Here is a 22,789-nt window from a genome sequence, read left to right on the forward strand (position 1 = left end):
TTTCAGATGAGGACTAGGTGTTTGAAATTGCGCACTTGTTCAATGAGTACTGCATGATCGTGACTCTGTGCAAGATGGGTGGATCTCTCCAAAACTGCCCCATTTTGCATGCAGGCTACATTAATCTGCCTTCGCTACAAGCAAAGTGGGAGAAGGAGAAAATCTCAATATTTGACTCTAAGTATCTTGCATGTGAAGATTTGTGACCGACTGTTCTGCTAATTCAGTATTGCAGGGAAAGAGACCGAAATCACCAGTCTCCGAAATGAGCTAGGCTCCCTGAAAAATGCTGTTGAGCAACAGAGGAAGAAGAACAATGTAAGTAAATTCTTCAAAAACTCCAGGGGTATTTCTGTGTGCGTAAAACTAAACAGTGCCCAATATTCTGCTGCCATGAAAACAACCCCTGTTCTATAGCCCTGTACCAGCTTGTGTGCTCACTTCAATTCTCCCTTGGTAACAGCTACCCTAAGAATCCCTTAGTTTGCCAAACACTTGAGTTTTGCTATTAAATCTTTGTACTTTCTCTTAACCCCTGGGGAAGGGGAAATTGCTGGAGAGCAAGATCTAATGGCATTCTCATAAACTTCAATTTAACGTGGTTAACCGTACTGTCAAACTTAGAGTCTCACTGGGGAAAAAGACGGTTGCCGTTATCTGATTTGTGTGTTGGACAGCACAGAGAAATAATACCGTCATGACTCAAATCTGGCTTCCCCCGTTTCTAAAAATGTATAATCCCAGTTCTTACAGTGAAAGGTGAAGGGCCGCAAGTGTCCCTTCTACTGCAGCCATGGCAGTGCTCCGATCATCAGCTGATGGGCGAAACAAAGTGATGCTTGCACTCATCTCTTCTCACACGTTAACCTATTGCATTGCTTCCACAACATGCATAATCTGTGCCAGGCTGGACAACAGGAGTCTGGAGTCCATGGATGCTATGGGTGTCTTAATAGGAGAAAATGAATATATAAACATTGACAAATCCAACAAATCAAACCTATTTATAAAGCAAAATAGTGTGTAAGAATCTCTAATGCACATGAGTCAAGAAAATTCTGGCTGCCTGATGTAAAGGGGACACCTGTAATACAAGAAAATGCCAAGAAGAGAACTTGCTAGCTTGTCTGTGGTGAGCAACAACATAGCTTCAAAGCAAAACCAGAAATGGTGGGGAGTTGACCAATGAACATGTGTTCTCAAAGAATAATCAGCATGGGACAATAAATTGACCATGTCTCTTGTATTCCTGGCTCATATTCTGTGGAATGCCAGGTGTACGTGCCCCCTTCACTGCACACACAACTCCAGTTAAAGCTAATCAGAGACCACGCCTTTAGGTTCACGCCACTCCACAATTTCTCTGGGACGTGCTTGCTCTTCTGTAACAACTACATTGCGGTTGGGATACTCAGGCGACACAGTATGTTTGAATGTATGTTTGGATGTCATGCTTTTTGTTTAGTAACTAAAAATGCAGCCGTCTAATCAGTAGCTTGCCAAGGACTTACTGTTAGTTTTGAAGGCTGGAAAAGGCAAGTTCCCAAGCACCAGCAGTCTTTCTTCCCAACCCAGCAACCCTTTCCGGATAATGGAGGTGCAATATTTTATCTTCAAATTGAGTTAACTAATTACCTCGGACTCCAAACTGTGAAATATGATCTATCTTGTGGAGAACATGTTTGACGACCTTGCCAAGAAAGAAGTAGGAGCACAGCAAATTACTGTGTCATTCACGGGCAGATTGGGAATGTGCTCATCACTCTGGCAAAACTCCCAAATTAAAGGGGATGGGTTAGAAATGAAGCTGGGGTCTCTTTAATTCCATATAGTGAGGATGAGTTTTGTGTAATAATGCAAATTGAGGCCCTGATCCCATGCTTGGGTGCAAGGATCTACCTGCCGGGATCCTATCACAGGATTGGGATTTAAGCAGATACACTTCCATGTGTATTTAGGGTCATTCTAGATTAGGCAGCTCCACATGCCTAAACTCTGTTTTGTAATCTGTGGTTTGGTGTCTGTTCCTCACTTCTGAGTACTTTCCTCTTTCCTCTCACAAGTGCAGTCAAAGTGCAGGGTTGTCAGCCCAATAATAATATGCTTGTAGTACACTAACAATGGGGACAATTCTGAATACATGGGTGGGTGTACGTGTGGGAAATTGGCATTTTTCTTTCTTCATTCAAACTCTTAAACATCACACTTGTTTTTGCTAGTGTACGTCATCTTATTCAGCAAAATCACCTTGCAGTAACCAGCATTTAAATGCAAATTACTGAGTGTAATACAAAGTATACCTCTGAAGGAAAAGCAGAAACAGTTTGAATATTGGATGAACTGAAATCATTCTTTCTAAAAATGATTAGGACCTTCGGGAGAAAAACTGGAAAGCAATGGAAGCATTGGCATCAACTGAAAAATTGCTGCAGGACAAAGCGAACAAGACTGCCAAGGTTGTAATGTTAACTGGTAGAAACAATGCATTAAACTAGAAACAAATCTGCAGCTGGTTTTTTAATTCAAATTGAAGCATTTAACTTTTACTGCAATTTACATAGTCTGTTCTGAATGAGCTTTCATATACTTTCACCTCTGCTTCTACCTGTCGTCTTAAATTACTTTTATTTTTCTTAATTTGTGGGCATGCTGATTTGTTTTTGTTTGCATAATTGTTAGAATCATTGTCCTTGTGGTGAACTGTCAAAAGCCAGACCCTAACCCTTACGCCTGAACTGCTTTCAGTGGTCAGTGGCGTTTCTTTTTGGTGTCGGGCTGAATGAGTTTATTGCCTAATGAATAGGAACAACTGGATTATTTTAAAAAACCTTGATAAAAATCGTGCCCCCCAATTTAGTGGGAATTCATATTCCTGAAAGAATGGGAAGCTCAAACGCCCACTGAAACACATGTTCAGAGTGAAATCATGGAATTGTGAATGGGTTGTTCTGAAAGGAAACTTGGACTGAAAGTCCTGAAATGTCAAAATAGTAGAAGTGCTGCTGCTTTAGTGTGTTTGGGGGGAGGGTCAGCTAGCCAGAGGAAGGGGGAAATAGGACTGAATCTCAAGGTTGTTTCAAAAGAAAGCTGCATGCTCTTAGCTCAGCCCAGCATTCTGAGAAATAGGCGTATGTAGCTGCTTCTCGCTACATTTAATTGCTCTTTCTTAATCTGAAGATTTTTGATGAAACTGGCATTTGCTTCTTTCGGTGAAGCCTATATTGCTGAAAGCTAAGATTAAATTGAACCGCGTAGCTTTACGGCCTCGTGTCTCCCCCATCTGTCTCTGACACTGGATCCCAGACTACTAAGGGTGCAGATGTCACTTTCGGCTGAGTAACTGCAGAGTAGGAGGCTCAGTAATGTATAAGTCAAATTTAAAAAAAAAAAAATTAAATTGTATTAGTGAGGAATGCTTCCCTTGAGCACAGTTGGTACAGCTTGCCTTGTTTCAAAATAAATCCAAAGATCCTGAATAAAGAGGAGTGTTAACTGACTGGCAAAAAGTCCATACAAACCCATCTATTACAAATACGGTAACCAAACATTTCATAGGTGGTCCTGTTTAATATTAAGGTGCCCTAAAATAATACTGTGTTTTGTCATTGGGCTCATATTGCCACAAATTGTAAAACACACACAGAAAAGGCAAAGGAAACGCATAGAATCTCACCCAGCTCTAATAATAATTTTTCCATTTCATCCAGGGCTCTGAGAGAGATGGCGGGAGGGAGGAGCTACCCGTTAAGTATAGTAAAATAAAATCTAGAAAAGATAGCATTGCTTTCTTGGCCTGGTTCAAATGTGCATTAACACAGTTTCCTCTTTGCCTTTAATTATAAATTAGGGGGTTTTGTTGGGGTGATTTAAAAAAAATAATAATAAAGTTGATGAGAACCAATGTGGATTCTTTCTACAGTCCAATTCCTAATTTGTTACTATTAAAATATCACTTAATTTTTATTACTGATTTGAAGTGTCTACATAATCTGAGCATAAGCTTTCGTTGGCTACAGCCCACCATGGAAGCTTATGCTCAAATAAATTTGTTAGTCTCTAAGGTGCCACAAGTACTCCAGTTCTTTTTGCGGATACAGACTAACACGGCTGCTACTCTGAAACCGTACATAATCTGAGGATGCGTTTTCTCTGCACAGTGTAGTCCATGTTCTGACAGGGTGACTGTGCGCTCCTATAAAATTCCATAGGAATGCTTTAGATTGGTGCAGAATGCAAACAACAACCCAAAATCAGAAACAATGTGAAGGCCAAGTTCTGAAGCAATTCAGTTTCAGAAAAATGTTGGCCATATTTGAAATAATGGAGCCTGTGTTAGTCTAAAACTAAGCCCTGGCTTAGATGCGCGATTTGAGGCCTAGAAAAGGATATTGCCACGTCTATGAAATTTATTACTTGCTTCATGAGACCCTCTCTCTCTCTCAATGCAGGAAAGGCAGCAATACTTGGAGACTGCGGAGATGAAAACTAGAGAATTGCTGCAGAAACTGTTCCCCAAGGTGTCTCTTCCTTCCAACTTGGTAAGATAAGCTCCAGTACACTGGGTTATAATGTCTGTATGTGTATTCCATTGCATCTAACCTGTCCTACTCTTTACGTACCCTGCCAGCTGGTAACAGCTGGACACGTGGTGCACACAGCTAGTCTGCAAAAAAAAAAAGATCATATTACTGTTGCCTCATGCTGCCTCCCCAGGATCTGTGTCAGCCACCTGTTCTGTCTTGACATTTGCCAAGATTGCAAACTTTTTAAGGCAGGTACTTGTCTACTGCCTGGCACAGTGGGCCTCAATATCTGACTGGAGCCTTTTTAGGCTCTGCTACAATATAAATCATTACTGGCCTGACTTCCCACATGGGCTGAGCATTCCCCTCAACTCCCATTAACAGACCTTTTTTAGGCTGTTTCTAAAGTAGTTTTATAACCAGTGAAGAAACTGGTTTGAGTCCAGAATGTCTTCAAAGGTACGAAAAAGGGTGCTTGATTCTGAGAGTTAACCTCAGTGCGTTGAGAGGGAGAGGAATTGAGGCTACAAAGCTTGGGGCTCTATTTTGTTTTAAAATCTTTGGAGTATTTAAAATAAACACTTAACACAGAGAGGTGCTGACTTTCTATTGTGCCGGGGATTGCTTGACCCCCGCTCTGCCCTAGGCCCCACCCACACTCCACCCTTCCCCCAAAGCCCCACCCTGCCTCTTCCTGTCCCCGCTCTGCCCCGCCTCTTCCCACCATGTTCTGCACCCTCCCCGGAGTGCACATGGCCCTGAACAACTGATCGCGGCGGGCGGGAGGCGCTGGTAGGGTGAGGTGCTGATCGGTGGGGCCACCGGCGGGGAGAGGTGCTGATTGGGGAGGCTTCTGATGGATGACAGCACCCACCATTTTTCTCCCATGGGTGCTCCAGCCCCGGAGCACCAACGGAGTTGGCGCCTATGCTCTTACATAGCCACCTTCCTGGTGAGGTCTTTGCGTCCGTGTGGCAATAGCCAGTTTCATGTACAAGTATCGGGGGTAGCCATGTTAGTCTGTATCCACAAAAACAACGAGGAGTCTGGTGGCACCTTAAAGACCAACAGATTTATTTGAGCATAAGCTTTCGTGGGTAAAAACAAGGCCAATTCAATCAGTAATTCAATAATTGGACACCACCTCATCAATTATTGAGTGGATCACATCCATCCTGATTGAATTGGCCTCGTCATCACTGGTTCTCCACTTGTAAGGTAACTCCCTTCTCTTCATGTGCCAGTATATTTTTGCTTGTATCTGTAATTTTCACTCCATGCATCTGAAGAAGTGGGTTTTACCCACTAAAGCTTATGCCCAAATAAATCTGTTAGTCTTTAAGATGCCACCGGACTCCTCGTAGTTTCATGTACAGGGATCTTGAGAAATGATGTTCTCCAGGTCCTCAGAAATACCTGTTTGAACATCCTAACATCTACAGATGACATAAATACACAAGTTTTTAGTCTCTACTCCTTTGGAAACTACCATTTTGAAATGTGTCACTCCCTCTGGGACTCTAATTGTCAGGTTTGTTTGTGCACAAAACTGACTATGCAGCTCCTGCAGATAGGAGCTATGCATTAGATTCCCACTCACTGAGAGTTGAAAATCCACACCATAATTTCAGGTAGGAAACAAGTGTTTCTAAAATAAGCTCCCTATTCAGATTTTAAATTGTGGATCGTTTTAATTACATGCATTTTTCCCAACAGAGTCACAGTGAATGGATACATGGGTTTGAAAAGACGGCAAGAGAATATTTACGAGAGGCCTCAGGTTCAGAGGAGGTTAAGGTCAGTACAAATAGCGTAAGGTACCCTGTGTGTAGCACAGATCTGTTTAAACTTGTGAATTGCTTATGAGGTTCTAATCAGATAACAGGCTGCGTAAAAATTGACATCCGTAATGATATTAACAAACCATCTATAATGAAGGGATCTGAGCAATTTGTAAACAGGCAAACAAAATCTTGCGAAATTGTGAGAGCAACACTACGTAGTGATGTAAAAAGAACTGGTGGTTCTTTTGAGAACTTGTCCATGTGGATTCCATTATTGGAGCATACGCGCCACCTGCGTGCGAGATTCTTTTGGTCATCGGTGTCTGTTCGGGCCGCACCTGCACCCTAGGTCTCCTCGTACCCCACTCACCTGAATGTGTGATGGGTGGAGTGGGCCTGACTGTCCCTCATTTCCTTCTTGCCCCCTGTGGCAAGGAGACTGAATCCCAGCAGTGTCTGCCTGCTTTTCTGGACTACTGTTAATTAGTGCAATCTTCTGGACCCCGTATTGGTGAAGGAGTCGAGTGACAGTTGGGTCCTTTATGCCCTGGCGTGGGGCTGGGGGTGTGAGAGGCGATCTAGGTGTAGGTGCGGCTCCAATGGACACTGCTGGCCAAAAGAATCTGATTTCACACACGGGACACGTGGAATCTGTGCGGACAGCAAGCCTCAGAGGGTCACATTGACTGAACAGCAGGTTAACCATTCTTTAGTGGCTTCCAGTTAAACTTCCCCTCCCCCTCCACTGCTGCTGCATTGTCGTGACATTAATAAACATTGAGTCTCGCTGTCGGTGATGTGCTGAAACACAGCACCAGCTGTTACTCATCCTCTGTTTTTAGAGAAAACTGCTCACGTTTATAGCTCTTGATTAACTTAAGTCAGACATCTACAAAACACTTCATTATAACCCAGTGTACTGGAACACTTTATGCAGCGTGCAGTTGCATGCTGCTAAAACCAGCATTCGTTTATATGCCCGGCACAGCATTCCCAGACTCCGTGGTCTTAGATCTGTACTGTTAGAGCACGTGAGGCTTACCTCTTGTTTTCAATAGCACCACACTCATTTATAATTACGAAGGTTAAAGACATATAGGAAGAACCTTAGTTGAATGTTGTACCTGATGTCATTTGAAGATTTCCCTTTCCATGCTGTTGCAGAATGAAGTCCTGTAACTGTGTATAACCTAGGGCTTGATAGTTACATTAAGATGATTAATTATAGAACATAAATGTGTCAATTGATGTAAAATCTGTGGGATTTCTCTTCCCCCTCCCTCTTCCTCCCCTCTTTCCCCCACCCCCCCCCACCCCATAGGCTATGGAGCAGAAGCTGAAGGAGGCTGAGGAAGTGCATATAATGTTACAGCTGGAGTGTGAGAAGTACAAGGCAGTCCTTGCAGAGACGGTAGGGAACCATGTCACTTTCACCCAATGACACTGCAAACTGCCAGTCTTCCTATTAACTTCCTATGAAATTAACTAAAATTCTGTGTTAGGAGGGGATTTTACAAAGACTACAGAGGAGTGTGGAAGAGGAGGAGAGCAAATGGAAAATAAAAATTGAAGAGTCCCAGAACGAACTTAAACAGGTATTTATAAAGATCTGTCTCCTGAGCCTTTTTTCATTTCTTTTGGATATTTTGTGTGTGGTTCAGACTAACACTAGAATATTTTGCAAACCTCATTTGTTAGGTGACTTCCTAACCACTGTTTATATGTAACATTAAGTCAGTCTGTAATCAGTGTAATAAAATACAGTGAGAGATACTGGGTAACATCAAGGGCTTGCCTTGACGCATTGTGATACTGTGTGTAAGATCATCCCTGCTTTGGAGAGAGACCTCTACACACTTAAGGCATTACAAAGTGCCTTAGATTTATGGGGCAGTTCCTTACAGTAGTAAGAACAAACAAAGAAAATATTGTTGCCTTTTATCCCAAAGGAACTCAAATTATTTTACAAAGTACATGTACAACTGTAGTGAACTTTTTTTCACTGCTGCTGTGATGCAGCTGTTTCTGGGGTGGCTGCTGTTTAATAGTGCACAGAAACATGGCATAGCAGATAGGACAGGAAGTTGAGAATGCTGTATCTAACACATTCCAAGTGTCCAACTGACATGCCCTAGAGTCTGAATTCTTCTGCCCCAGTAAATCACTGTCCATACTACTTTCAGTCTTCTATTTTCTCACTGGCAATTCAGATTATGAAGACAATGATCTATCGGTGTATACAGAGCCGGGTGGTTGTGTCAAGGTTTAGCTACAGTCAATTCATAACCATTTCTCTGAAACTGTGAAAACATGACTGAAAAATCAGCTGCAAGCTTCCTTCCTTTAGAAAAGGATCCATTTATAGCACGAGCAGCAGAAAAGAGGCTTGTAACTCTTACACGCTTCCTTCCCTACCCCAGAATTAAAATAGGTCAAACCAATTTTTCAAAAAAAAAAAAATTCTTTCTAAACTACTTCTAGGCTGAGAATTTGAAACCCAGGGTATCAACCTGGAGCAAATGTGTAGAGCTGAATTATAAACCTCTTGTTTGAGAGATTTGTAACAGGCTGACGTGTCTTTAACTATAGATGCACTACCATCTGCTGTCATAATACAGATTTTATATATGGCTAAATCTGCTGGGTTTACCTATTTATAGTTTATGAATGGACACCATCTTCCCTATCAAGCAAACATGAAGGACATTTGCCTTAGTATGAATAATAGAGGGCTGGTTTAGTACTTGTCTAATGAGTCTTTTGTTTGGGATCTAAATATCTCAGGCAGAGGATTCCTTGTATTGTGATGCAGAGGGGAAGTGGTATGTGAGAGAGTGGGAGGGGAGGCCCCTTAATATACCCAAGACTTGGACTGTTTTACAAAATGTTTACTGTACCAAGATTCTGTTTTTAGATGAATTGCTGTGGCTCTGATAGAGCTCTGATAGATCTCTGATAACCTTAAATTGTGTATTCATCTGTATTGAAAACTGCAGATGCGCTCTTCAGTCGGTTCATTGGAGCATGAAATTGAGAGATTAAAGGAAGAAATCAAAGAAGCTGAAACTGTATGTTTAAATATTTTATCCCTTTGAAGCTTTCCGTTCGATAATATCTAAAACTTAAGTCACTTCTTAAATTTGAAACCTTTTTGGGAACTATTTAACGCAAGTAGAACAGTTTTGTACTGTCGATTTTAAGCTGCATTGCAGATTCAGCTCTAAAACCTTTTGGCAAAGATTTTGAAAAAGTGGGTGCCTGAAGTTTGGCTCCTAAGACTAGAGTTAGGTGCCTCCATAAATGGGCTGATTTCCATAAGTGTTCAAGTTAGTGGGAGCTACTGGGTGCTCCCCACTTGCAGAAATGAGGTCTCTTATGGAGGCTCCTAACTCTAGTCTTGAGAGCCGAACTTCAGGCAAACACTTTTTAGAAGTTTTTTTTGTTCAAAGTTCAAATAAATCTTAGGCAAAACTGAATTTAAATGGCCAACCTGTGCCAGCTGCAAGGTTTGAGAAGATAAATAATTATTTTATATTCAACAGTAATGTTTTAAGAAAAAAATAACAATGAAAGGAAGCCATCGGAAACTATTATGTTAACTCTGTGTTTTTTTTTTTTTTTTTTTTTCTAGCTTAAAAGAGCGAGAGAACATTTGGAAAGTGAACTAGAAAAGGCAGAAATAGAGCGATCCACTTATGTTTCAGAAGTCCGAGAGGTAAACGTAACTGACAAAACAACATTCCTTTTGCTTTTCTATGGTAATAAGTCAGTTGGCATAATGATAGAACCTTTAACTAACAGAGTTGAGTTGGTGCTTGTGACTTTTGGGTAGACGGACACACTAATAACAGAGCAGAAGACAAACAGGCATCCTAAGGAGACAAATCCTAAAAACTCTAAACTTCATTTCAGCTCAAAGATCTGTTGACTGAATTGCAGAAAAAACTTGATGATTCATATTCTGAAGCAGTAAGACAGAATGAAGAGTTAAATTTGGTAAGAAACGTGTTCTCCAGTGGGCCCACATTATGCTTATATGGAGAAACCATCACAAATCCTGTCTGTCTGCTAACCTCTTCAGCTTGGTGTTTTTGTCCATTGCAGTGTCATTTTTGTAGTATGACTTTTACAATTTGTCTTTCTCTGTTCCTAACTATAGCATGACTGGTTCTTTAGAAAAGCCTTAAGATATTTTCATACTCCAATGAGCTTTTTTAGGATCAGTGTTTCATGTAATGTAGACAAACAAGTGTAGCTGCATGTAGGACACGTTTGAATTACCAAAAATGTGTGTGCGCCAATCAACCTAACATAGAAAATCCACCTTGGGCTTTCTTCCAAAGATATCTAGAACACAAACACTCCACATAAACACGAAGGAGAAGAGTGCGGAGCACCCATCATAATTTGAGTTGTAAAAGCACCGAGGAAAGAACTCTGCATATACGAATCAGCCCAAACTTCTCTGGTTTTGTTCCCATTGCTCAATCACTTATCGCTGCTCTGAAATAGCTAAGTGGTTGTTCTGGGTATTGGCATACAAATGTGCACCAGGCTGCATTTTGATTCTGGAGACTGCCTGATAACTAATGCTGCCCCGGTAGGCTTTTCAAAGTGGAGCTGGATGAACCCAGGTCTGGCCTGCTGCTCCATATACATATTTTCCAGTGTGAAGGTTAATCCAACTCAGATACCTTTCTAACTCCCCGTCATTTCACAGGGAGGCTGGCGTTTGACCTCTGAGAATGGACGATGCCTTAATGTGCCTGTGTGTGACCAGAGCTTGCTTTGTGCCTTCCAAGCCAGAATCACAGAGTTTTCTCCCCACTCCTAGTCTCCATGCCTGTTTTGAATTTTTGCTAGGATGGTAAACCCAGCATTAATTTCCCCAAGCTGGATTGCAGTACACCTCTACCCCGATATAACGTTGTCCTCAGGAGCCAAAAAATCTTGCCGTGTTATAGGTGAAACCACGTTATATCGAACTTGCTTTGATCCGCTGGAGCGCGGAGCCCTGCCCCCCCCCCCCCCGAGCGCTACTTTACCGCGTTCTATCTGAATTTGTGTTCTATCGGGTCGTGTTATATCGGGGTAGAGGTGTATCATGCTGACCAGCCCTAACAGATGCAAAGCTGGTCTGGGTTAAGTCTTCTCAAGTTTAAAAAACCCAAACCTACTTGAGATCAGTAGTTCTAGAAGTGAAGTGGGATTGTCGCTAGCATGTAGACGTTCTTCCAGCTCTCAGCTGTTACCTCCCCGTGCTGGTGTCACCACTCTGAATACTCTGGGAGGTTTCTGATTACCTGGTGTTACAGGTGCAGTGCCCTCTCTGTGGGCTTAACTTCCAATCCTGGCTTGTAAGAACCACTTTGACAACTGCAGCCCCTGGAGAGCAAAAATTTACTTTATTGCTGTGCAAACTGCCTAATGTCCGAAGGAAACAGACCTTAAAAAATGAACATTGCCTTTGCTTAAAAAAATGCACGTCTTTAACAGGGCTGACACACACACTCAGGGATTCGCAGTCACAGCTCTGCCCGCCTGACCGTTTGAAAATCACCGGCAAAGTTCACCCCTCAGTCTACAGCTGTGACTGTTAAAAATCCCAGCTTCTTAGCAAGGTAGCTGAACCAGGGTCGGCTCCAGCTTTTTTGCTGCCCCAAGCGGTGAAGTGGGAAAAAAAAAGATAAAGCCGCGATTGGCAGCAATTCGGCGGCAGCTCTACCGTGCCGCTTCATTCTTCGGCGGTGGGTCCTTCACTCTGAGAGGCACTGAGGGACCCGCTGCCGAATTGCCGCGGAAGACCCGGACGTGGCGCCCCAAGCACCTGCTTCCTTCGCTGGTGCCTGGAGCCGGCCCTGAGCTGAACAACTACAGACCAAAGGGGCTGGCTTGGTGAAGTCTGTAGGGGCGTTATCATCCCGTCACCTTCCCTGCTGCTTGTTCTTGTGTGATGAGGTAGCAAACCGACTGTACTTCTCGCATACAGAACATACAGGAATAGTCTCCCGTTTGGATGGGTTTGCACCAGGCAAGAGTTTGAGGACGAGACAGTAAAATTCACAAGAATTCTGCATTTGGAGCACCCTTATTGTTCGTTTTAATCCCCTGCTAGTTCCCAAGAAGAGTGAGCAGTAGCACAATGTGCTGCATGACCAGGAATCCACCAAAGCAGCCCTTCAAGGCTTCTAGTGAACGTGCCCCTTTGAGAATCGTGCATTAAGTGTTGCAGCCGCAGTCCTGGAGGCGTTGACATGCATGTCAAAGAGCAATACAAATAATAAAAGGATATACTTAAAATTACAATCATTCTTCAGAGGCTGTATTTTGGTGCAACCAACACAAAGAAATCATTCTCCTTGACTGAAACAGCTTAGTGTTCTAAATAGTAAAGTCTAAACACCATGAACATTTTAATCTCTTATAGATGGCGATAAACCATTAGACACGACATTAGTATGCTGGTGGAGCGAACATCCTTGTAAAGAGTAGGAGCTATGCTACGATGACAAAGACAATCTGCAGTATATCGCACAGCAAATTTTAGTAGAGGGGACAGTTTGATCGGAGCTACTAATATATTGTGGCAGTATCCTTAAATGCTGGACGTTTGCTGTGAATTAAGTCAAACATCAACCTTTTTTGGTATCAACTTTTCTTACTGGCAGTGTAGCTTGAAGTTGAAACCATATGCGGTTGTCACACTGACTATAACCCCTACTCTCTCTGTAGCTTTTGTTCCTTTCATTTAACTGTACAGATTTGAATCTCTTCCTTGGCTCTCCTTGTAAATGTTGTAGCACATGTTGACTAATCCCCTGAGTGTAGTAATTGTTAGTCATTTTTTTTCCTTCTGCAATCAACGATGCACTGTATTAATCCAAGAAGGATACTAATTAAAAAAGAGCCTTACTCTTTCTTTCTATTTTACAGCTGAAAACACAGTTAAATGATACGCTAGCAAAACTTAAAATTGATCAAAGTGAAAGGCAGAAAGTAGCTGGCGACTTGCCTAAGGTAAGGGGGGCTATTTAATAGATGCAGATTAAGGTATTATAAAAGCTTGATTTTTTGTTTTGAACCAGGCACTAATAACATCTGTAGTTCCGTGGTGCTAAAATACAGGCTGACTATAAAATTTTGAACTGAAAGTTTGTGGAGTGGGATTGTAAATTCTAGGGCCCAAATTCTGATTTCCAGACAGTGGTACTGTATATGGCCTTGGAGAGCGGACACACTATCTGACTAAGAGACATATCTGCTTACTTAAGAATAGAACAGGGACAGAAGGAAACTACTGAAAAGCTGTATAGCCAGTGATTGTTCTGCTTAAAACTGTGTTCTGTTCATTAGCGTTCATGCTGATGCAAATGTAATAGATATGCCCTTAACCGTAACCATTAGCAGTAATGAGTTAAACAGGCATGCATATACCAAGTGTATTGCTGGAATAGACCCTATAATGTTACAAGGTCTAGAAAAGAAAAATTTCTGCCTGAGATCAGTGATTCTTTACCAGCAATTGTTGCACGTGTTTTGCAGTGGGGATAACCTAAGATGGGTGAGAAACGCTGATGTTGCTAATCAATATATAAATTGATCTCACATGGAGGGGATCAATACTTGGATTTGAGGAAGTTTCACTTAGTGCACTTGATGCCACCTTTCCGTCACACTCAGTCCTGGGGCTGGCTGGCTGTTTGCTTTAGATTGTGTTGGTGTGTAACTTCTCCACAGAGGTTGTTGCAAAGGCCTGGGATTACTGGAGCGCAGTGCGCTCCAACCGCCCCACTGTCGCTCCTGTTCTGCTTGGAGGATGAGATGGGGTTGCATGAGGCCGCTTGTGTCACTCTCCCATGCTGAGGGAACCCTTAGCTTCTCATTTAGGGCAGCTTTAATGCCCTTCAGTGCTGTGGGAGAAGTGCGAAAGCAGAGTGCACTAGAATAGGGCAGGTTCTAGCCCTTATTTCTCAAGTCCACATGGATATAACACTCTTGCTCTTCCTGTTGTTTTGCTGAAGGAGTGTTTCCAGTTGTAAGACCATTCTTTTAATCTTGGGAAGAGTTTCATATGACACGTCAGTGTGTTCCACTGAGATCCTGATGTAAAGAACAGCTCTTCTCAGTAACATTTAAAGTTGTGTGTGCTCTCTCTAGCTACTCTGAGGGTTGTAGATGATGGTTTGGATTATGGTAGCTCCAGCCTTGCACCAGGACCCCTCTGTGCTGAGTGCTATACAAACAGAACAAAGAGATGGTCCCTGCCCCAAAGCGCTTACAATTTCAGACAAGAGACAATAGATGGGTACAGACAGACAGGGGAGTTCAAGGCATCGATGAGACCGTGTAGGTGAGCATGGACGGCAGTGGTCTCATTGCACCAGAGCCGAACTGTTAGGTTGTTTTGTAGGCATCATGGAAAAAGCGTGTTCTAAGGAGGGTTTTGAAAGACCCTGAAGAGGTAGCTTTGCAGTTGTTTATGGGGAGCTTCTCCCAAGAGTGAGGAGCAGCAGCGTGGACAAAAGCACCAAGGTGCTTGTTTGAAAATTGAACAAGTGGGTGATGGAGGCTGGGGTCAACATCTTGATAGTGAATGATAGGCCTTGAAAACGAAGACCAGTAGCTTAGATTTGCTGTGATAGAGAAGGTAGAACCAGTGGAGGGGTGCAAAGAGAGGGGTCAAAATGACAGGCGAGGAAATTGATCTTTGCAGGAGCATTCAGAATGGATTGCGTTTGTCAAGGTTGCAGAGAAGCATGTTGCAGTAATCGAGATGAGAGCCTGGACAGGAGTTTTCGCTAAGTGGATGGATAGGAAAGGCCGTATCTTAAAAACGTTATGCAGAAAAAATTGGCAAGATTTAAACCTTGCCTGGATAGGAGAACTTAAAGGTCTGAGTTGACGATGACACCCAGGTTGTGAGTCTGAGTGACAGGCAGGATGGTGGTGGTGTTCCAGTGATTGAGAGGAAGAAGCAGGGAGGCCTTGGTGGGGAAGATTGAAAGCTCTGTTGAGCTTCAGCTGACTGCTAGATATCCTTGAGGAGATATCAGACACACCAGGCTTTTAGTTTGGACAGATGAAGACATCTTTAGTAGAGGTAGGTCTGCAAGCCAGCATTGTTGGCAGGGTGGACATTGCAATTGGAGAGAAGGGCAAAAGACTACGGCAGCTCTGCTTTCTGGGTGCAGGGATGCATTAAAAAGATATCAGTGGCCTTATTTAACACTTTCTAAGGTGCAAGAATACCAAAGCAAGTGATGGTGCAGTAACCATAATGTATGGGCTGACTGTGTTGATTAATTCCCACAGTAACAGCAATAAAGTCACTCCATCCTAGAGGATTTTTATTGTATTCTACATAAATGGCAGATACACTAATTGGGTTTCAGATGCTTATTCAAGTTAGTCTTTCACATTAAACTATCTGCTGTTGAACCTTTTTCCTAAACTTGACAAAAGGCTATTAAAATTCCCCACTAGCATAACTTTCACGTGTAGCCAGCCTGACATGCAAAATACCTGATTGTAAGAAGACCCGTCAATCTCAATGAATGGCATGGTTCCCGAGCGAACATAACATAAAACAGATTTTCCTCCGGAACACTTATTTCCTGTGTGTCTAACATTAGCGGTTAGACAGGTGGTTTGCTTTCCATCCTTTAATTGCTGCCTCTGTTTTTCCCTACAGGCCCAAGAGTCACTAGCATCTCTTGAGAGAGAAATAGGAAAAGCTGCCGGGGATGCCAACGTTATCGAGAACAGTGATGGTTGCTCAGAGCCGGTGAGTGTTTTCTTTGAGTCCGTCTCCAGGGGCAATTCAGATCTTATGCAAAGCGTTAACTCTGAGAAATGAGCTGTAACTGCAGAACGTACAATATTCCACTGGCACTGAAATCGGGTCAGGAGATTTACCTAGCCTAGAAAAACGTCAGAAGTGCTTCCTCCTTGAGCTGTATCCTCTCACTGCTCAGGATCACAAGGGTGTTTACACTTGGGCTCGGCCAGTATTTGCACCATGACTCCCTTATCTTTCAAATTCACCTTTGGGGGTGGGGCCAGACGGTTGACTCACGAGCCAGGGTTTTCAAAATGGAAATAAAATTGGCGTGGTCCTTTGGGTGCAGGCAGGTGGGAAGAGTTTTAACATCGCTTCTCCCTCATGAAGGGACACTTAAAAATGATCTTCCTGTAACTAAATAAGCTTCAAACATGAAGCATTTGATGGGCACTCTGAAGCATGTAATTCCACATGGAGACTGGCACCTTGTCCTGCCTCAGTATTGCCACACGCATGCTTAACCCCTTCAGTCAGAGCCATACGAACCACAGGGAGGAGCGCATCAGCCCACTGAAAGTGTCTTAGTCCCGCTTTAGCTGATGCCGGGCCACTGGGAGCATGATGACCCTGGTCCAGCGTGGCAGCAGTATCTCGTTGGTCTGCATTTCAGTAAGCAGTGATCCGGAGAATCCCTTTGCGCTGCAGTGTGGCAGCTTTCTGGAGTGGGGGGCTATTTTGCGATTCTCGTCATCGGAAGGTTACAGCTGAAATATTTTGGCGGCTACAGAGTTGGACAACCAACATCAAGCTGTGAATGTCTGTGAAGGCCTGACTTGGTTAAACACGTTGGATGTCTATCGTGAGCCCACACATGCCATGTTTGTGCATGCAAATTGGGCTAAAGAGCTAAACCATGTCAGGGCAGATCTGCTTCAGCTTTTGACTTCCCAGCAGCTACGTTCTGTCAAAGGGTGGAAGAAATGTCATACACCGGACCCTCACTAGAATGCGCGTCTATATAGCGCGAATCCGCATAGAACGCGGTCGCGGCCATGGATCCCAAATTTAATTACTTTCATTGAAATTCATTTAAAGCGGTCTCCGCTATAATGTGGTCCCCGCGTTCACGCAGTACTGCGCATGGATCCCAAATCCCGCGTTCTAGCGAGGGGCCGGTGTATTTGAAGGGACGGAGCTGCCGATGTCGATGGGACAAGCAATTTCAATTGATTCCATTTTGCTACTGAAGGTAAAAGTGACTTCAGAACCCTAATGGAGCAGAGTTCTCCACAGAGCACTATAGAAGAATCCTTGCTCTGCAGTCATTAGACGTAATGAATGGCAGAGTAGAAAGCAGTCAGTCATTGACACTGCTTGACTGTTGCATCACAAGCTACAGAGCCCGCAGCCAAAGACACATCTGGTCCCATGACGCTATTTAAGCTTCAGGACTGGGAAGTTCCCTTGTGATACAGAGAGTTTGCAAACATACAGAGATGTCAAGCAAACAAGTCAGGAGATTCAGTCACGTTCCACGCAGAGGCCAGCTGCACTGAGGCAGGATCCTCTTTGCTCCGTCAGTTCTGAATTATGGCTGCTTAACTAAAAAGGAAACTACACTTGAACCATTGCACATTTAAACTCATTGCTTTAGCGTTACAACACCTGGCTCACTCAGATGGCTTCAAAGATGCCTCACTGAGCACTAGGGACATGCCAGGTCTGAATTCACAGAGAGGAGCTGTGTGAGTTCTAATAGTGCACAGACATCTGGACACTTTCTTACCTAGCGAGTACACTCCTTTGAAAGCACAGTTGCAGGCTTACCCATTTCTAATCTCTGAATCCTAACGTAAAACCCTACTGCAGCGCTAAATACTTGAAGTTCCCTGTGTAGTCTGTGACTGAGATTAAGCACTGGGCTTGCTGTCTGTCTGGACAGGAAGATGAGAGCGGCAGGCACACATAGGATGGGAGTTTTCTTTGGCTCCTTTTCCAACATCTTTTTATCTGAGGGCTTTTTAGAGAGTGTACAAGGGGCAAATATTGCTTCCCCACCTGCCCCGGGAGAGCTGAGTGCAGAGGAGCTGGTGACGGCAGGCTGTGGGAAGCTTGCAGCGAGGGAGTAGTCGGCACAGATTCCCTCTTCACCAGCTGCGGAGGAGAGGATGATGGTGGATGCACCAGTCAGAATCTTTTCTTCCTCGCGGTGGAGAATTACAAGTGGAGGGAGGGCACAGCAGCGAGCATATTGCAGCCCTGAAATTGTAACTGTGGCTGTGTCGGGTTGAGCCCACGTCTAAGAGGGGGAATTGGGATTTGGCCCCAAGAGGTATGAATAATACAAGAGTTCTAGCCAGTCCCTGTTAGTGAAACGAAATTATACAATGAATATGAAAGGAAGAGAAGCAGACAGAATTAGAGAGTGAGAGCGGAGAGCTCTCCACTGGAGGGGAAGGGGTGTAAGAGCGAATAAAAAACAGCATTTACCTATTACCATAAGAGAGGAGCAGTCCCAGTTGTACATTATTGTGTATCCATATGTTGTGCTCTCATATGCAGCTGTCAGTTAATTGTGGCTCATTAATTTGCTAGACTGCAAGTCAAACTTGCAATCGTACTTATTGATCCATGTTAAACACTTGAGAGAGTGCTGAGGTTCAACATACATCGATTTTAATTGTCTGATCATTTATAGTGGCTACTTTATTTAATGTAGATTCCCAGTTATTTTTACAGTAGAGAAACATGTTTGCAGATCTCTTACTGTGCAAACGTAGCTCTCTCACGTTCTTACCAACCTACATGTCTTAGATTAGTTGGGACACCAGGACAGAGCTGGGAGGTTTGATTTTAGTGTCCTTCGTTGATTTTTGATGCATCCAGTCAGAACCTTAGCCCAGTGGGATACATATTTTTTTTCCATGATCGCTTTCCGCTTTGGACAAACCATTTACTAAAGCTGTATATTTTAAGACTTGATTATTACAAAAATCTTACCCTTCAGTAGATTATCTAGTGGTGATTGAACTAGTTCTGATAACATAGGCTGAGGACCTCTTGGAAACCATATCTTAATATTCAACAGCTCTAAAAGTGGTTCTGTCTGAACTTGTCATTGTAATTTCCCCATAACTAATAGGGTGGGTTTTTCAGAAGTACTAAGCATTGGTGTAACTGTTCCCAGTGAAGTCAATGGCAAAATTGCTAATGATCTGGTGAGAGCAGAGTTAAGCTAATGCTGGACACTTTTGAAAATTTCACTCAAAGTGCCTTTCTGTATTCCAGCGGAGTATTGGAATAATTGCAGTCACTGAGGTCAGGTTTTTTTAAACTTGTGGATACTTGCAGATGAAAGCTCCCCCAGTGTCTTCCAGCTGCAGAGTTTCCTGAGCTGAGTGAAAATAGTAACATCTCAGTTTTTTTGTATGATGGGCTTATGTGGAATCGTCTGGTGAAAGTAATAAATATTTGCAGTCTAAATAGGGGTTTATATCATGTTTGGTTCTAGTTTTGCCTGAGCAAGTTTGACTTCCGGAATCCAGAATAAATGGATAGTGAAGTTGAAAAACCCAGGGCATGTCATCTATTTATGCAAAATATGAATTTTGGATAAATAACTAGTGCTGACGCTATTTTGATTGCATCAGGAGAGGGACCTCTTTCTAGATCTTGTTAGATTTTATAGTCCTCTCTTTCAGCTGTCGGTTTGAGAACCTTATTAACTTTAGATCCAATTGTTTTAAAATGTGGTGAGTGCAGCGAAGTGCACCAAACAGGATAGAGAGTCAGTCCATAGATTCTCCCCAGGGCTGGGCTAAGAAACCACCCCTGGAGGCAGAGGGAGTGTGAGCAGCCAGCCAGCAGATGGCTAAGCAGGCGTTCAGAGCCAGAATCGGAGTGCTCTCTCCTCCCTCAGTGCCGAATCTGAGCTGCTGATACTAGGCCAGCTTTCTGCTCTTGGGACTAGAACTGTGCGCCGTCTCCAGCGAATAGGAGCTGGAGCTTTGTGCCCCAGGGCATGACCACCATTATATGCTGCTAATAGCAAGATCCATATGGAAACCAAGCTCTTTATAAAATGCATTGGTGCCTTGTTCGCCAGCTTGTGGGGAAGGGCAGGGGGCCATCACCTAATGTAAACTAGATAACCATTTCCTCTGCTCCTCCCACCCATCACTAGCAGCATGTCGATTAGAATTACACGTATACATAACTCCTCCGGGCCGCCAGCTGGGTCCTTCTGGACACAGTTGGGTACAGACTGACTTGCCTCACACAAGGTAGTTGCTATAATCATTGTCAGATTGCTGCGTTCTGGTTCCCCTTGCTAACCGTGCTATCCAATAGTCATGCCTCATGGGGTGCGTCCTGTACTCTGATCAGATATTCAGTGAGACCTGCTGGTTATTTGGTACTAAGCTGCCAACAGTCCGACACTGACACACTGTGGCTACCCCACTGCAAGTGTAAGTCCCGACTCAACGGACCCTTCACTTTCTCCAGTGTTCTCTGTGTGGGGAGACCCCTGTTTGTTGTCACAGTTGCATGGTGTATACCGGTGCGTAAGAAGGCGTCTTTTTGGATGGAGAATCTAGTTCTGGTCTCTCAGTAATTCGATTGTAAATGAGCTATTAATGATTCCTTTTTTCGCTCCCGTTTCAGGAATTGACTGAAAAAAGACTAAACCTGGCAGTGACTCTGAGCCAAGATGTAGGACACGTCAAGAAGCTGGTTGTGTCAATAAGCCAAATGCTCTCAAAGGGAAAAGAACACTATCAGCTAGTAGGTAGGAAATGGATACTTTAGCTGTAACCTGGGGTATGTCTACACTGCAGTAAGACACCCACAGCCGGCCCATGTCAGCTGAATCAGGCTCGTGGGGCTCGGGCTGTGGGGCTATAAAATTGCAGTGTAGTGGTCTGGGCTGGGGCTAGAGCCCGAACTGTGGGACCCCACCAGGGAGGAGGGTCCCAGACCGTGGACTCCAGCCCCAAATCGGCTGTCTACACTGCAGTGTGATAGCCCCACAGCCCAAGCCTGATTCAGCTGTCATGGGCCAGCTGTGGGTGTCTTAACCTGGGTATGTCTACACTGCAATATCTGTCTCAGACAAGCATTCTCTAACTTCGTGACAGGTGGATTTTAACAAGACTGGTGTCTGTTAAGTCTGATGTTTTAGAGAGGCTCTGTCAAAACTTCTAAGGGGTACCAGACCTGTTCTTACTCCTTTTTTGGTCCCTCCTCCATTCAGCCTTCTCGGATCTCAGCCTTTTCTGCTCCTCTTTCTAGGCCTGAGGGCTCACTGCATGGTTGTGACTTGACAATCACACCTCTTTTTCTCTCTGCCTCTATTGACAGATGTTTGTCTCTTCCACACAGCAGTCTTGTTTGCTTCCATAGTGCCTGCTGCAGTGCAAAAGATCATACATACTGATGTATCTTTGGAATGGGTATCAAAATAACCGAGTGAGATTTTACTGAGCGTGCAGTGGAAGTATGGAATAGTCACTGTGATATGAAATAGCTTAAGTTTCAGGCTGGGGGCATAGTGACACCTGTTTTTGTGTTATTGGGTTTGCATGCTTTCATACAAAGCTACCTTTTAAAAACCAGGGGCCTTCCATAGCTGACCACCTAGTGCTGACGACCTGTCAGGTGGCCAGAGCGGACAGAAGGTTGGACAAGCCTGAGGTGTTGGAACCTTCTCACAGAACCCATCAGACTTGAGACAGCTAAAAGTTAGAGAGATGGAGGACTGCGAAGGCCACAGGCTGAATGGAAAGAGCTACTATAGCAGACTAAACAGAGTTTGAGGTTCAGTTTATAAGAATTAACCATTAGTTTTTAGGTCGTGAACACAGGGGAGGTTCAGTGAAGTTAGTGTCTGAGCTGTCCCACCCTTGTATTTAGAACAGATATTTTCTTCTTCCTCCTCTTAGCGTCCATGGTTTTATCTCAATGGCTTCTGTCTTCTGAGGGGACAGGAAGCTCAAGTTTCTTCAGAGCTGCTTTGTACCTTGGGTAACGAGGCATTATAAACAATAGAATGATGATCACTTTTTGCTATCATCCTCCCAACCCACTGGGCGTTGGCCTCCATACTGTCCTAGACTTCACCACCGAGGTGACCATTAGCCCAGTTTTGGGGATGACCCGCTCAACTAATGTTTGCTGTACATGAATTTCTTTGAGCAGTAATTATTTGTAAACTCCTTGGCTTAAGTGGATTTTTTTTTTCTTTCTCTTGCAGAATGAAGTCATGGGGGAATCATTAATTTGAGGATAGCAGAAGGCATTGTATTATATTTTGCCAAATTAAAGCCTTATTTATGTTTTCACCCTTTCTACTTCGTCAAACACTGAACAGAGTTTTGTCTTTTCTAATTCTTGTTAGACTACTGATTTAAAGAAGAAAAACTCTGTAGACACCTCCAGAATTTAGTTTTATAATAAAAATTGTTTGGATAATTAGACCTCTACATTCCTGGAGATACAGTAAATGTATAATCTTTTATCTTTTATTTTGCTCAGTAAAACTTGTTCAGAAAAATCCAGCGGGGAAATGACAATGGAATAAATATAACATTTTAATACGGATGTTGTACACTGTTTTACTTAGATACATTTTGGGAGTAGCTGCCTCTGACTTCAGCCTCAAGTAAACACTCCTTTTTTGGTTGCTAATGTAATCGGTTTTT

General features: G+C 43.4%; 1 protein-coding gene across 1 annotated transcript in view; it reads left to right on the top strand.

Moving 5' to 3' along the window:
• Nucleotides 1-22,371, top strand: part of KTN1 (kinectin 1) — a 74,749-nt gene extending 52,378 nt beyond the window's left edge. Inside the window, exons 31-43 of the mRNA XM_065402429.1 lie at nt 228-318; nt 2,370-2,456; nt 4,449-4,538; nt 6,240-6,320; nt 7,629-7,718; nt 7,810-7,902; nt 9,304-9,375; nt 9,939-10,022; nt 10,220-10,303; nt 13,241-13,324; nt 15,999-16,091; nt 20,754-20,873; nt 22,342-22,371. Of these exons, the coding sequence (XP_065258501.1) occupies nt 228-318; nt 2,370-2,456; nt 4,449-4,538; nt 6,240-6,320; nt 7,629-7,718; nt 7,810-7,902; nt 9,304-9,375; nt 9,939-10,022; nt 10,220-10,303; nt 13,241-13,324; nt 15,999-16,091; nt 20,754-20,873; nt 22,342-22,371 (1,099 nt within the window). The remainder of the gene's footprint in view (nt 1-227; nt 319-2,369; nt 2,457-4,448; nt 4,539-6,239; nt 6,321-7,628; nt 7,719-7,809; nt 7,903-9,303; nt 9,376-9,938; nt 10,023-10,219; nt 10,304-13,240; nt 13,325-15,998; nt 16,092-20,753; nt 20,874-22,341) is intronic.
• The last annotated feature ends 418 nt before the right edge of the window (nt 22,372-22,789 follow it).

Source organism: Emys orbicularis, chromosome 4, assembly GCF_028017835.1.
Source record: "Emys orbicularis isolate rEmyOrb1 chromosome 4, rEmyOrb1.hap1, whole genome shotgun sequence".
Lineage (NCBI taxonomy): Eukaryota > Metazoa > Chordata > Testudines > Emydidae > Emys > Emys orbicularis.